Source organism: Molothrus ater, chromosome 1 (genome assembly GCF_012460135.2).
Source record: "Molothrus ater isolate BHLD 08-10-18 breed brown headed cowbird chromosome 1, BPBGC_Mater_1.1, whole genome shotgun sequence".
In the NCBI taxonomy this organism is placed as follows: domain Eukaryota; kingdom Metazoa; phylum Chordata; class Aves; order Passeriformes; family Icteridae; genus Molothrus; species Molothrus ater.
The window spans coordinates 121,389,049-121,404,626 of record NC_050478.2 but is presented as its reverse complement, the minus strand read 5'-3'; the positions used below and the strand labels follow the sequence as shown (position 1 = coordinate 121,404,626).

The following is a 15,578-nucleotide window of genomic DNA, read 5'->3' as shown; positions in this document are numbered from 1 at the left end:
GGATCATTAATATAATACTGTTGTGAAAAATGGACACTAATCAGAAAGTGTAAGCAGAACTCTTGGTTATATAAAATACAAGATATGTCAAGTAATTTTTCTTGCTCAGCAGTGGCTGGCCCGCAGTTGTTCCATTTGTAAAGTCCTTCAACATATGTAGTATGTGCCACCATTACATACTTGTGCACAGATTAAATTTAGTACTCTGGCTTGTATGACAGAGCACTGTGAAAGTGGGGTGACTGCATATGTGCATTTTCACTTTCTGCACAGATGAAGTCCAGCCTTGTTTTGACTGTTCAGGCCATTAGTTTCTCTGTCTGTTGATTGTGCATACAACTTCTCTTTTTAATACTGCTTTTTCAATTTTCCCACATTGTACGAGTCTGTTTGGTTTGAAAACTCATTGTCCATGCTTTCTGTCTTTTGTGGTGTTTTATCTACTTTATCTGTCTTAATTTATTCAATTACTGTGACATAGTCCAAGAATCATTTCACCAGAGCATTCAGTTCATATTTTTGTCGCAAGATCTAAGGTTATAAAGTGATTCCAGAAAAATACAAAAAGTAATAATAATCAGAAGAAGTGTTAACTAATTATTTTGGTGCTTTTAGCATGATACAAGTATAGTCACAATTTTTAAAAGTATTCTGCATCTGTAAATGTAACTTAATATTTGCAATGGGTTTGCATGGCCAGGTTTTGGTAACAGGGGCTACAGGGGTGGCTTCCGTGAGAAGTTGCCAGAAGATTCACGTGTGTCCGATGGAGCCTGTGCCAGCTGGCTCTGAGATGGATCTGCTGCCAGCCAAGGCTGACCCCGTCAGTGCTGTTGGTAGTGTCTCTGGGATAACAGATTTAGAAACAGGAAAAGTTGGGAGAGGAGAGGAGAGAGGAGAGGAGAGGAGAGGAGAGGAGAGGAGAGGAGAGGAGAGGAGAGGAGAGGAGAGGAGAGGAGAGGAGAGGAGAGGAGAGGAGAGGAGAGGAGAGGAGAGGAGAGGAGAGGAGAGGAGAGGAGAGGAGAGGAGAGGAGAGGAGAGGAGAGGAGAGGAGAGGAGAGGAGAGGAGTAAGACTATGTGAGAGAAACAGCTCTGCAGACACCAAGTTCAGTACAGAAGGAAGGGGAGGAGGTGCTGCAGGCGCCGGAGCAGAGACTCTTCTGCAGCCTGCGGTGCTTCCCATGGTGAAACACGGCAGCCCTGTGTCCCTGCAGCCCATGGAGGTCCATGGTGGAGCAGAGATCCACCCGCAGCCTGTAGGGGAGACCCACAGGATGTGTGGCCCCTTGGAGAGGGAGAGGAGTTCATGCTGGAGCAGATTTACTGGCATGACTTGTGACCCTGTGGGAGGCTCCTGCTGGAGCATTCTGTTCCTGAAGGATGCCACCCTGTGGAAGGGATCCACACTGGAACAGTTCACCAAGATCTGCAGCTTGTGTGAAGGACTCACATTGAAGAAATCTGTGGAGGACTGTCACCTGTGGGAGGGACCCCACGCTGGAGCAGGGGAAGAATATGAGGAATCTTGCCTTAGGAGGATGGAGTGGCAGAGATAACACGTGATGAACTGACTGTAATCCCCATTCACCATCCTTCTGGGCCATGGAGAATTCAGGAGTGAAGTTAAGCCTGAGAAGAAAGAATGAATGGGAGGAATGTGTTCTTAAGATTTAGTTTTTATTTCTTCTTTTCCTACTCTGATTTGATTAAATGAATTTATTGTCAATCTCCCCAAGTTGAGTTTGTTCTGCATGTGGCAGTCATTGGTGAGTGGTCTTTTCATGCACTTGTCTAGACCCACAAGTCTTTCATTATATTTTCCCTCCCCTCTCCAGCTGAGGTGGTGAGCCACAGAGCAGCCTTTGTGGTCACCTAGTGTACAGACATGGTCAACTCACAGCATTGTGTTTCCTGATATATTAAAAAGTGAATGGACTATTTTACGACAATATTTTCACTTTAAAATGTGAGGAGTGTTGTTTTGGTGTGAGTTTGTTTTGATTTGGTCATTTTTAGTTTGTCAGGAAAATTCACAGCTTGTACATAGTTTAATATGAAAGTCAGTACCAAGTGTTTTATGAAACCTGTGTAGTTGCCTATGTAGTAAGTGCTCAAAAGGGGAAGTGAAGTAAAATGCAATTCTAATATATTTGCATCCCTTTATGTGTTTGCTATTGCATTTCTACTGCATCTGTGTGGGTGAGACTATGAGGAGAAACCATTGCAGTATGCCATCCATAGGCCCTGCAGTGCAGCCTTACAAAAACAGCAGCACTGTGACATGCAGACTTTGACTGCATAGATGTGTGTGAGTCAAACATTGGGGAACATCATTTCTGTTGTGTCTTGACATGGAAACTGAGTAAAGGCACAAAGCTGGGAGGCAGAGCTGTGCAGTCCAGCTTTCTCTGAGAGGTGCAAGTGTCTGTAACCATTGCTAAACTTGAAGGGAAACATCTTTGGAGACACTTGGGTGTAGGAATTTCCTAGATATGAGTTGGGTAGCCACCTGAAATGGGGTGTGGGGACTTTTCTAATTGTAATCTTAGTTCTTGTAATCTTAATCCTAAATGAACCATTGCTTTTGTATATGTCAGATTTTTCAAAAATATCTGCATAGAAGATGTAAAGTATTTTGATTATATAACTGCATTTCATCTCTGACCAGCTTAGTGAAATCTCTCTCCCCTAAGTCCTATATTTTAGGTAACTGTGTATTTTATTATGTGTGTGCTTGTGGCTGGAAGGCCCCAAAATGTTTTTTGCTTCACTGTTTATAAAGCAGTACAACACTGGTGTAGATATGTTAAAAATGTAAAGAAAAGGTGGAATGTAGAGTTTTTGACATCTTTTGTCATGATATTGAAGATTGGCTGCCTGGTGGTGTGAGAATGACATGCCATCACTATATCAACTGTACTCTTTCTGTTATCTCTCTCTACTAGTGTATTTTTAGAACTGATTACAAATTTATTATCTCCATATCTCATCTGCTTAAGAATTAGTCTCCACGATTATATTACTGCCTTGACATTTTTGCTTATACAGGTTAATTTGCAAAATAGTTAGTTTCTTGTAGGTTCTGCAGCTTTTAAAAAAAGCAACCCAGCACTCAATATGTTATGATAAAATCTGATTTCAGAATTGAATTTTCTATGTACTTTACTTTTAGTGTCTTTTTTTTCCCTAAACCTTATCATGTTCATTTTTGCAGTTCCTCAATACTATTCTTAAACTGATTTTTCTTGTTTTATCCTTAATAGGAAAGGATCCCTCCCACAATTTCTCCCTTTAGAACATCAGTACTGTAGAACATAATATTTTGTTTATTAGTAAGTTCTGCTTTCATGAAGAATAAACTTTTGAAATACTGGAAGCTGAAGTGGTAATTCACAATTGGCAGGGCTCCAGACCAGGTGTTCAGTAGTATTTCATGTAGTACCATATGAGTGATGCCTTTCTCATACTCATGTTTGTGGGATAAAATGCTGAAAGTACTGTGAGTTTTTTAAACTTCAACTATTGTGGTGATATTTCATGGTTTGTTGGTTTCATTTTAAATATGTTTAAGACATATGGCCCGATTCTGCCATCATTGACTTTAATGTTTACAATTAAGAATCTTTTTCAGTTAATTCCTCTTTATACTAATGTATTTAAAATCAGAAGCAGACATGTTCTCTACCAAAGACTTCTATAGTTCTACACCTTCTCAGTCTTTAGGTTAGGCCTTTCTAACAGTACTGCTGTATTGTATGGCATTTGCTGTGAAGTGATAGGATTTTTACAGAATGAATTTAGTATATTTTTTGAACACATGAGGTATTTGAACATATCTCAGCTAACTCTATATATATTTTTTAAATCTGTCACTACTAGTATCTTACCAAAGAAAGTTATGAAAAGGGCAGGTGATTGCATCTCAATTTTAAATTTTTTTCTACTTTTACCTTTCCAGAGACTTAAATCAGTTATCTGTCTTTCCTCAGTAATCAAAATGGCATTCCAGTCTGAACCTCTTCTCAAAAGCACAGAGTCACAGTAATAGGATTTATTATTTTCATTATACTAGTGCAACTGTGTTAAAGTACTTGTACTCCAAGGTGTAATGAGTGATTTGGGATCTTAATCCAACAATACTGTCCCTCTGAGTAAAGATACTTGGATATTTTTAATGGACTGGGGGGGAGACGGGCAAAAATACTGATGGTAATCAGTATTTTTTAAATAGGTTATTCATTTCAATAAGCCCTCCATTAGAAAGTCTCTCAGGTGTTGAATGGGTTTGTTTGTTTTTTGTTTTTTTTTTTTTTTTTTTTTGATAGGGAGAGAGAATTAGCCCAGCAGAAGAAGCAAAGAGCTTAGTGATGGAGGAGAGCTGAACCCCTGCTCTGCCTTGGCCAGCAGGACCAGAGCTGCTGCTGGGACAAGTCCCAGTTGCCCAGGCCACTTGTTGGCTCTCACAGGTTTTGTGTCTCTATCTGCTCTGTACAGATCAGCTCATGTGTATGAAACCCAAATAATACAGTCTGTGTCCATGCTGCTGAGTAAAATATATCATCCTGCTCCTTATGGGACAGGAGAAGCCCAAATCTTTTTCACAGATGATTGACAATGACTGGTTTCTCTCTTAATTGAGTGGATTACCTGGGATGCCTGCAGGCACCTAAACTGCTCTTGCATAGTTTTTGCAACAGCAGGAGTTTTCAGCCAGTAGCCCAAATTTTGCCAAGAAGCATAGTCTCAGTGAGTAATATGGAGTGGTGCCCTGACCCTGGTTTGTTTATGCATGTAGACCTAGCCTGAGAACAGGTATTTGCAATAAAGAAACTAATTTGGGCAGATGAAAAGAGATAATTAGTACCTGGCATATTCCCAGGAAATGCTTTAGCCACTGGGTTGAAGGCTAGTTTAGGAAATCCTGGTACCTCTGCCAGTAATTTATACAAGGATTTTGAAGTACTCCACCTGTTGACTGAATAAACAGTGATTTTTTTTTTTAAGAACTTGCATCTTACATCATTGGTGGGGCTTGTTTGTTTGTATTTTTTTTCCTTCCTTTTTTTTTTTTTTTTCCCTCTTTTCTAGTTTGGTATCTGGCCAAAAAAATTAGGGATTTTCTCTTGTGCCTTATTGGATACTTAAGGTGTAATTTACTGGAGAAACAATGGCGAAAGTTTACAAGTTTGCTATGGTATTTGGTTGCAATTAAAGATACTGGCAAGTTCTTATCTCATCTGCAGAATAATTGTGTAGAATTTGATTCTGGAATAGTAATTCTTCCTGCTATATTTCAGGCAGGGTGACCCCAACATTGAAAAGCAGAACCTGGAGCCAAAGTGTGCGGGTTCTTCTCCAGGGATGTTCTTTGGCTCTGAGCTCTTTTTCTCTGTGCATCCATTTGGAAGTAGTGTTTACAGAGGCATGACTTTTGTGGACAGTTTTGTGACCCAGATCCAGGAGCAAAAAAGGAGTGTTGCTAATAGCACTGTAGTCATTGGACATTCAAACTGCAGAGTGCTCTGCTGATCATAAATGTATTTATTGCAGTGACAGGCAATGGCACAAGTTAAAATGCAGACTACAGCAAACCTGTCTGGACCCACCATGGCCCCTGTGGTGCTACCGCTGCCAGTTACAGCTACAAATACACTGAGTCTGCCATCCTCAATGAATGGATCCATTTCAGAATCAGCTGCCAGCTGTAGCAGTCCTACTGCCAGCCTTGTGGATCCCACGTCTTTGATCAACTCACCAGGTAAGTTGGTCCAGATATATTATCTTTGGTGTTCAAATTAATCTTTCTGATGACTTGTTAATTTAAAAAATAATAATTAGGTCTTAAAGAGGATTAAAATAAAGGAGAAAACACACGTAGAAAAATGTTTTGGCTTAAAATAAGCTGTTTACAAACTTTAGTTTCTTTATTGAGCTCAGATTTGGAGTGAAGTTTTGATCAGTGATGTAAAAGCTCAGGAAAGAACATGTCTATTTTGTCAAATTCTTGGTGTATCTTTTATAGAGAAGTTTTAGTGGAGCAGGAAGGTCTCCAAGTTTATTTCTATTCCCTAGAACAGAATGTATTCTGAATGCTTGGCAGTATTTGGTGTTTCCTTTGTGGCCTAGTAAACGCTGTAGTTTCTATGCTGAACTGGGTGTAAAATGCAGAAGTGTTGTCCTAACAATTTAAGCAAGAAATGTCAACGTGTGTGTGTTAGGGATAAATACAAATAAATTGCAAAAACCCCACAGAAAGTGAAACAGTCTTAAGAAAGCAGAACCGAATCCTTAAAGGGGGAGGTGTTGTATGTGAGTGTTCTGAGAGTGACTTTGGTATTGTGAGAAAAGTCTAAAACTCTGGGAAGAAGCTGGCAGAAACAAATGGGGACCTCAGGGTTTCATCTACTGTATTTGTCTCATAACTCTTATGCTACCCACTTCTGCTTCAAAGAGTGGAAAAACCATTCTGAAGAGTAGTCAACCCCTGGAACCAGTATATTCCTGACAGTAAACTTTGATGACACAGAAAATAGAGAATATGCATATGCTCTCCTGCACTGTCATCTTTCATATAGACATTTTGGAAAGAACTAGTTTTGGGGCTTTTTTAATTGCATGTAATCAGAATTGTTATTGGAACTACATAGTTTCATATGATTAATATATAAATGGTATTTAAACTTTGTATTTAGCATATATGCAAAAGTTGTGTTTTAGCCAAAGTATTTCCTTTTTTTAAGCATGCTGCTTTTGCAAAGCTTTGTGAAGTTGTGAAGAGTACATTTCTCCACAAAAACTTTACAGACTCTTTATTTACAGCTCCTCTCCAAGATAACATGGCAAACCCCAAAGAGAAAACTCCAATGTGTCTGGTAAATGAGTTAGCCCGTTTCAATAGAATTCAACCCCAGTATAAGCTTCTGAATGAAAGAGGGCCTGCTCATGCCAAGGTAAGGTCACAGTTCCAGGTGATGAGCCATACCTTACATGCTGAACAGATAATATCATGGTTTGGACAAATGTGCTTGTCAAACCCAGCTACATTTCTAGTGTAAGGGCTTTCTTCCTCTTCTTTATTTTGCTGCTCTTTTAGACCACACTTTCAGAAAGTATGCCTGTATTTCTGTTACAGAAGCCCTGTAGATCATTTTGTACTTTACTTTGTCTCTCATCTTTGAATTTACATTTGCTGATCTTTATATAGACCTCATGAAGGTCTTTTCAGGGTGTCACCACCCTTCCTTAATCTTTCTGGGGCATTTGCTTTTTAGGCTGCATGAATCTTTCTCCGCAGTCAGCATGCCTCTGATAACTACCTCTGCCTTTGTTTCATGGTAATGCAGGTGATGACAAATTTGTGACATTTTTTAAAGTGCTTATTGATGCAATTTTTTGTCCATTAAGTTGATAGTCTGTCTTTGAGTCTTGCATTTTAGGGCACAAACTTTATTACTGTGCAACTTGACAACGTAGGGTTATACTAAAACTCCTGATGTGATTATAGCATAGAAGTTTCTAGTGATTTGACAGCTAACTCTGGCCGCTTGTTGGGTGGATGTCCAACTTAATAAGTAAAAATTAGGGTGCTTTCAGATGATGGGGAATACAGAGGAATATCCTCATGGTAATTTTTTGATATAATTTTGTATTTCCTCCCTACTTAGGAGCAAACTGGGAGAGTAAAAAAATCCTAGAAAAGTCTGAGTGAGACACTGGCATAATTAGTAGCTGCTTTGTGTGTAGTATTTCTGCAGTGGCTAAATCACATGAGGCAGCAGGGCCAGGGTGTAGGTTAGTAACAGTTTCAGCTCTTCATGGGCTGTCTCTGCCCTTGCCCCTTGTTCCTGTGTTGCACACTGTGTTGCCAGCTAGTGCAGAACTGATGCAAATTGCTGACCTTCAGCTCTGGCTGGTGATGCTGAACGTGTTACAGTAGTGGAAATTATGTCAGCAGGTGTGGGGCTTTAGCATCTTCGTTGCAAATGGAAATTGAAGAGCTCTTCCTCTTCCTGGAGGTGTTTGGCACCACAGAGTACACTGACTGGTTGGTTTTAGGTTGCATATTAAATTTGTTGGGCTTTCTGTAACTTCCCACTATTGTATTTATTGTGTTACCTTTTTTTCCCATTTTTTTGAAACAATAATCACTTTGACTGAGGTGTGGTTTTGGCTGTTTACATTTCTCAGCAGTAAGGAGATTTGAGTTATATGACATTCATATTATGCTTAAAATTTTAGTAGGATAAGAAATTGTTCACATATGGAAGGGGGCGCCCTTCTCCCAAGCAATTGGCAAAAGGATAAGGGAACATAACCTCAAAATGTGCCAGGGGAGGTTCAGTTTGGACATGATGAAAATTTTTTTTGACTGAGAGGGTGGTTAAGCATTGAACTGGACTGCCCAGGGAGGTGATGGAATAGCCATCCCTGGAAGTTTTCAAGAAATGACTGGACATGGCACTTAGTACTATGGTTTGTGTGGGGTGCTGGTCCTTGGTCAAAGTTTGGACTTGCTAATCTTAGAGGTCTAATCAACTATATTGATTCTATGATATATTTGTTATTACTTTTAAAGGAACTGATATCTTTGAAATTACTTAAGTCTGCATTACCTGCACTTGTGAAGTTCAGATTTTCAATGACTGCCTTAATTTTTCAGTTTTTCAATTTTCCTCATTCCTTTAGTTGTGCTCATAGTGGTAAAAAATCCAGTTATGTGATCTGTAGACTCAGAAGGATATTAACTCTAATTTTGATCTGTGTAGTGAGATAAAAAAAGGGAAATGAATGAAGAATGAGGGTGATATTAATAAGATTATGCAGGTTTTGACCTATGAAAAGCGAAGAAAGAGATAGAATTTATTATGACTCTCTTAGCAATTTAGTATCATGTCTTGCTAGTAATATGATGATATACTTGACAGAATACATGAAACAGACCTAAATCTGTCCTGGGAGCATGACCTGAAGGATGTAGTGCTGCTGTTGCTCTTTGCCATTCAAGGAGCTTCTCATATTGCTTTGCTCCTACACATACTCTGTTCCTGACCACTGGTGTTTTTCACAATTTTCAGACATGCTCTCCAAGATAGCTGTCTGTGTTGTGACCACAAATGCTAGTAAATTTTTATACCCTTTTTTCTAGTTGTCTCTGGAAAATAAATTTAGACAATTGGGGTGAAATGGAAAACTAGAAACAGTGCAGTTGGGAGAGAAGTGGCTCTTCCTAACAGTGCACTTAGGGTTTCTAGGAGTCTGCCCTCCAGGTGGATTCTTCATCATAAGAAAAATCAGAGTCTTTGTTGGCATAAATGACATTTTGGAGTACATAAGTCAGATTGATCGTGTCTTCTGTCCTTCCATGTCAGTGTCATTTCAGGACACAAATTTAAAAGGAACAGTGGCAAAAGAAAGTGGATGGTGGTACAGAAAAGAGGGAAAGGGGTAAGGTATGTAGCACTTCAAAAACTGGGAAGGAGGAGAGAAGGTTATACACAGAAGAAGTGAGGGCTAAAGAGTTGTCAGAGCTTAGAGAGACTGACCTTACAAGCACAGCAGAGTGGAAACAAGCACAAGCATGGTGGCCTGTGCATTTCTGCTCTCTGGACATCAGGTAAATTATGTTCGGTGTAAGGATTAGAAATTTCCTCAGGTGAAAAATGTCTCTCAGTCAATAGCAGAACTGTTAGCTCTGGTATTCCAGGACTTGAATGTTCCATTGTCTGCTCCAGAGTTTGGATTTAGGCAGGTTAATTCCTTTAATAAAGGAATAAACCTACTTCTGTGTGTGGGTTTTTGCAGGAGTTTTTTGGCAGATGTGTTAAGTGAGAAGGTGCTCTGACTGGCAGAAATTTCCTGAGCAAGCCCTTTATCATCTGGAATTCCTATTTATTGCTCTAAGCACTAAGAGTTATAGGTAGATAAGTAGCCATTATTAATAATATTTTCATTTAAATTCAGGATTCTCCTCCTCCTATAAAAATATTGTACTGATACTTTCTTGCAAAATATAAAATATATAAACTTCAGATCCAGAAATCAAATTTCAACTTTTTTAGTAATAAGGATGTATGTTCGTAGGTAATTTATATAATTATGGGTATTTAGCTCTAATACCCATCTTAGCTTTCAGATGGGGGTAGGGTTTGACAGAGTGTAAAATTAAGAGACTATTTCTCTCTTTTCTTCCATGAGGAAATTGTTGTGACTGCTGTGGCAAAACCAACATGGCAATAGGAGCTCTGATACAGGGACTTGCATTGTGCTTCTGAAAATTACAGTAGGCCAAAACTCAAGGCTGTAATTAAGACACCAGTATGTATTTATAGCATTCAGTTTGAATGCAATATGTGCATGTGCAGAGGGCTGAGCTGGGAGTCACATACATTCTTGTGTTCAACTGCTTGTTTGCAAGTACTTGCTAAAAAAATGTATGTGTAAAGGCAGATTTAAAGGCTGACCACCACATTAATCTCTAAAAACCTGGTCCTGAATCTAGCAAGTTTAAATAAGTGAAACAATTAGAGAGCTGTCAAAATTAAAATTTTACTTTATATACTTCTCATACTGATATGTAGATAATTTTTTCTTTGACTCAAGTAAGTTATTCTGTTTTCTGAGGTAGGTGAATCTTAGTTTACTGTGTGTGTCTGACAATATATTAAGTCTTGTTTTTTATCTAGGGATTATGTGGCAAATATATCAAGTTCCTAGCTTTTCTCCCCTTGTTCTCAGCTGCTCAAATTTAAACAGAACATTTATGTATCATACAGAAGATAGAGTCTCTCTAATATCTTAAACATGCATTGAGTTTTATCGGCACAATTTGCACAGCATGGATACTTGAAATAGCCCTCTCTCACAGAATTTGAAATATATGGTTTTTATCAGTTAGTCCATTTCTGAACTCTGGATGTTTACAGTTCCTGTCCTCACTATAGATTTTACATTAAGAATTGCAGTTTCATTAGAAAAGATAGTAATTCTTTTGCTTCTTACTTTCTCTTTTTGAACATGCTTGAGTTGTGACTCTGCCCTAACAAAAGGCATTATTTTTAGAAATCTGGATATGTGAGAAATTAATTCACTCTGTAAAACTATCTGGGCCAAATTCTCTGCTGCCTTGAGAAGTGTGTAGTCATTTATGTTCATTCATAATCATTACAGAATTGATTTTTTTTTTCTCAGTAGCATGTTTAGTATTTGTTTTCTACAAGTAAAGTGACTAAACATACTAAAATATAGGAAGAAATGTGTTCATAGCTGACCTGTACATAGTCTTCTAAGAGCAGAGGATCAGTTTGAAGTTATTCTTACTTGGTTTAAATACTATTCTGTTCTTTGATGATGACATTACCATTACACTATTTTACTTTGTGATTTGAAAGGCCAAATGTTGCTCACTGATAAGGTCTCCTGATCTCTGGAAGAATCAGATGTGTTATCTGGGAGTTGAATACAATGAAAAGAAAGCACGGTCTCTCTTCTGCCCTGGAAGCTTTTATACATATTGTTCTAATCCACAGTGATAATCTTGCCAGTGTTTACCTGTTCTTTGTCTTTGAAGATGTTCACAGTGCAGCTGACTCTTGGAGAACAGACATGGGAAGCTGAAGGAAGCAGTATTAAAAAGGCCCAACATGCTGCTGCTAGCAAAGCATTGAATGAAACCACCCTTCCCAAGCCAACGCCTAGACCACCCAAAAACAATGTAAACAATAATCCAGGTATGACATTTTCCTCTGTGTTAGATCTTGTTGAAGTCTCAACATATTATAGCACTAAATAAGTAATTTTAACAAGATACTTAAATTTCTAGGATGAAAATCAACATAGCTATAGTATGATTGGATAATGCAGAACCTCTAGTAAGCTCTCATGGAAGAATTTTTAATGCACATATCTAAAATGGTTGAACTGTAAGGGAATATATTCTTAGGTAATGCTTAGATGTGTGCTAAGTGATGATGGTATGTGATCAACAGTAAGTAGACTGGAGAAAGGAGAAAACCAGACTGAATTAACTAAAACACATTTCCCAAAGCATTATTTTAGCTAACTTTCCAATGAAGCTGGAAATTTTATCCAGTCCAATCCTGTGAAATTGCATCTCTGGCATAAACAAAAGGTTGGGATTTGACATGAGAACTTTGACAGGTAATTTCCTGCATGCTGAGATTTCCTTCAGAGCAACCTGTGCTTTCAAAAAGCTTTCAGGTGGCTTTAGAAACTTGATTCAATAATAGAAAGAATGTATACTGGTGTCTTGCAGCCTTCATTTTGAGCTGTTACCCACAAGTTGCCTTCACTGCATGCAAAACCTGAGGTACCTCTCATGCACATGCTCAGTGATCTGTTCTGTCTTGATCAATAAAGAAAAAAAATCATAACTTCATTTCAGACTAATGTAAAGGAAATCAAGTGGTGAGAATCTTTTCCCATTTTTATTTTTAAACAATCCGTTCCCTTCACCTCTTTTCTGTATTCCCTTTCCCCCCTTTAATTTCCGTCTGCCCCTCCCCCTCTTTAAAAAATGTATTCTTTAGCCACTTTCTTAAAATTAAGTAATTTTGCAGTTCATTTTCTCTATGTTGGAAAGAGAAAAGCAGGAGTAAATTTCCTTTAGAACTTGTGAGTATTATCCTGAGCATCAGGGATTGTTTGAGAGTGGTATGCTAGTGTTCTCTCTCTCCTTTGGAGATCAGTATGTTTCCTCTCCAGACCCAGGACACTGGCTTTGCCCTGCTTCCTTCACAGTCGCTGTGACTTTAGCTGCTTAGAAAGCAGGAGGCTCAAACCTCTGTGAAAAGGGATCCTGAGTTTGGTTCTTGACATTGCAGAGCATTACTGAGTTTCTAGATTTTTTTTGGCTTTGAGCATATTCTTAGAGGGAAAATCTGATAACAAGAGGAATAGGCTTTAAGAGAATAATTAAAAATTTTATCATTTAACACTATAATTTTTTTTCCATTTTATATGTACAGGTATCTTCTCATCAAAATGACATTTTGTGTTTTTATAAAAATTTTTAATTCATAGGAATGTCTTGCTCTGGAAATTATAAGAATTATTGGTATAAATTTTTGACTAAGTGTTGCATAAACAATTTTATCATTTGGCATATAAAGCTTCAATGTCAGACTGGAAAATTAATTGTAATTTTTTAAAGGGTAAATTTATTTGAATCTCTCATGAAAATATTTTCAGAATATATAAAATCCTTTTTATTGGAATGCATATTTAGCTCATTTAGGATTCTCTGACAACAGTGTAAGTGGGGATTACAGTAGCTGAATGTTATAACTAAGAAAAAAGAAAGAAAGACGTTGGATGTAGCTTATTTGGCATTTTTGAAACCATGCAAGCATGCAAGTACTGGCTGCCTTCTATTTTTGCATTCTGTCACCAGTAGATGGCTGTAGTTGCACTGATCTCCAGGAGCTGTATGCTCAGTCTGTTAGATCACTCCTGTGGGACCATTAGTTCTTAGACATAGTCTTAAGTTTTCAAGTCTTGCAAATAAAACATTTTTTTCTAACTTGTAAGATTCCTGAATGACTGCAGTAATGCCTTTTACTTCATGCTTGTTTCAATGACTCTTTGCTCTATTTGTGGTTTTATTTAATGGTATTCAGCAGAAAGACACATTATTCTATTATCTTTATAGTTCTTTCGGAAAGTATCATAATGTATTATAAGTACTTTAGGAAGATGAATAACCAGCTTGTTTATTACACTGATTTTCTCATTCATATCTGTAGGTTAATCCACTGAAACTGCATAGAGAATTCATTGAGAGAGATTTTTAAATGTTCTTTCTCATTGCTTTTGATTAAGTTGGCATCTATATTCCTATCTTTTAAAGAAACTGAAATGTGTTTTTAGTTGCATCCTTTGAATTTAAGAGTAAAAAAAATATCTCTCTTTGTAGCTCAGTCCTGCTTGTGTGTTTTTCAGTATTTCTGGTTTAAGCACCTTACTCACAGTGGTTTTTTTTGCAGGCAGTATAACACCAACTGTGGAGCTGAATGGTCTGGCAATGAAAAGAGGAGAGCCTGCCATCTACAGGCCATTAGATCCAAAGCCAATCCCCAATTATAGAGCAAATTATAATTTCCGGGGCATGTACAATCAGAGGTTTGGACTCTTTCTGTTATTTTAATTTTTTTATCCTTATGTCCTAAATCTTCATTAATTTTCTAGGTTATTTCAGAGTAAAAGAAAACTAAAAAATTTTGTTAAGGAGAGTCTGCAGTGTTATTTAGAAACATGCATAATTACCTCCTAAAAGAGACAGGTGCCCATAGCTCATCAAAAGAATAAAGATGTGTAAAACTGCATTTATTTTTTTTATGTGCATTAAAAAGCACATTAAACAGCCATGGTAGTGAGGAGGCAGAGCATTAACTTCAGAGAAAGGTTTTGCTTTTCTTTGCTGTCATGTCATGTGATTAGAATCTGTGGCATCAAAAATGAAGCAATCTTTTCTTAGAAATTGAATATAAAATTGGAAGGACTGCATTTTGATAACTGGCTTGAAACCATTCTCAAGTTTCTGTTTTTTTTAGCCATTCTTCTTGGTCAGCTATCTCAGTTCCTTAATCCTCAATGTTTAGTTAGGAAAAATCCTTTATTTCACAGTTTAAAAAGCTATATTCAGAACTATGTCAATTTTTAATCTGAAAAACTTTCTCTGAGATAGATTTTTCCTCATTTTTCCATATTTGTCCCCAGAGGAACTATATTAAATCAGGTCTTTTGAAGCTCCAAAAGTGAGACAAAATATGATCTGTAATATGAAATGTGTGTCAGAACAGGTCAGAAAGTTCTAATCACATGTTTTATCAGTGGAAAATGTTGTCTTTTTAATAAAGCTTGACTTGATGGATTTCATGTTCATTTTTATGCATCTCATAATTGTCAAATGGCTTGAGGATATGAACTCTGAACGAGTATTTTGGTTCAAAATTACTCTTCATTAGAAATTGAATTTATTGCAATGTTGAAAAATTAAGGGGTTTAAAAAAAAAGCAGCATTTCAGAATTGTCTAAGGAAAATATTTCAATTTACTTAATTCTATTTTACGTTTCCCCAAATCATGATAATTTGGTAAGTGTAGGGTTTTAACACTTCATTCTGAGTTTGATTTTTTATTGTTTTTTAAAATTTGCTTGGCTAGTGGGTTGTGTTGTTTTATAACAGCAATACCTAGAATTATAGAAGACAAAAAAACCCCAATATAACCTGGAAGAAACCCTTTAATTATTCTGTGGAACAGTGCCTGGTTTTTGTATCACTTGTCTTATATTTCTAGTCACCGCTGACCTGTGTCTCTGCTTACATCCATCATGGTTTAAAAAGCTAATTATGGTGCTTGAAATGAGTTTAGTTAATATTTAGAAATCCTTCATTTATTTGAATTGCTTTTATAGTGAGATTAGCTTGACTAGCAGATATAATGCTATACTGGAAAAAATGAAAGCTAGTTAAAGGCATGAAATCTGGAATTCTGGAATCTGAACTTAATTATGGAAAGGTATTGGTGGAAATAGAATGTCAAAACACTCAGCAGTTGCT

The 15,578-nt window shown here is 37.3% G+C and overlaps 1 protein-coding gene across 3 annotated transcripts in view; it reads left to right on the top strand.

The window, feature by feature from the left end:
- STAU2 (staufen double-stranded RNA binding protein 2) overlaps positions 1-15,578 on the top strand; it is a 170,910-nt gene that overhangs the window by 14,002 nt on the left and 141,330 nt on the right. For 2 of the 3 annotated variants that reach the window (XM_054516234.1, XM_036378679.2), the window contains exons 1-5: positions 4,448-4,467; positions 5,552-5,759; positions 6,821-6,951; positions 11,568-11,727; positions 14,002-14,137. In XM_054516234.1, the coding sequence (XP_054372209.1) occupies positions 5,561-5,759; positions 6,821-6,951; positions 11,568-11,727; positions 14,002-14,137 (626 nt within the window). In that variant the 5' untranslated portion in view covers positions 4,448-4,467; positions 5,552-5,560. Of the gene's footprint in view, positions 1-4,447; positions 4,468-5,551; positions 5,760-6,820; positions 6,952-11,567; positions 11,728-14,001; positions 14,138-15,578 lie in introns of those variants that run through there. The other variant, XM_036378678.2, reaches the window with a different exon arrangement.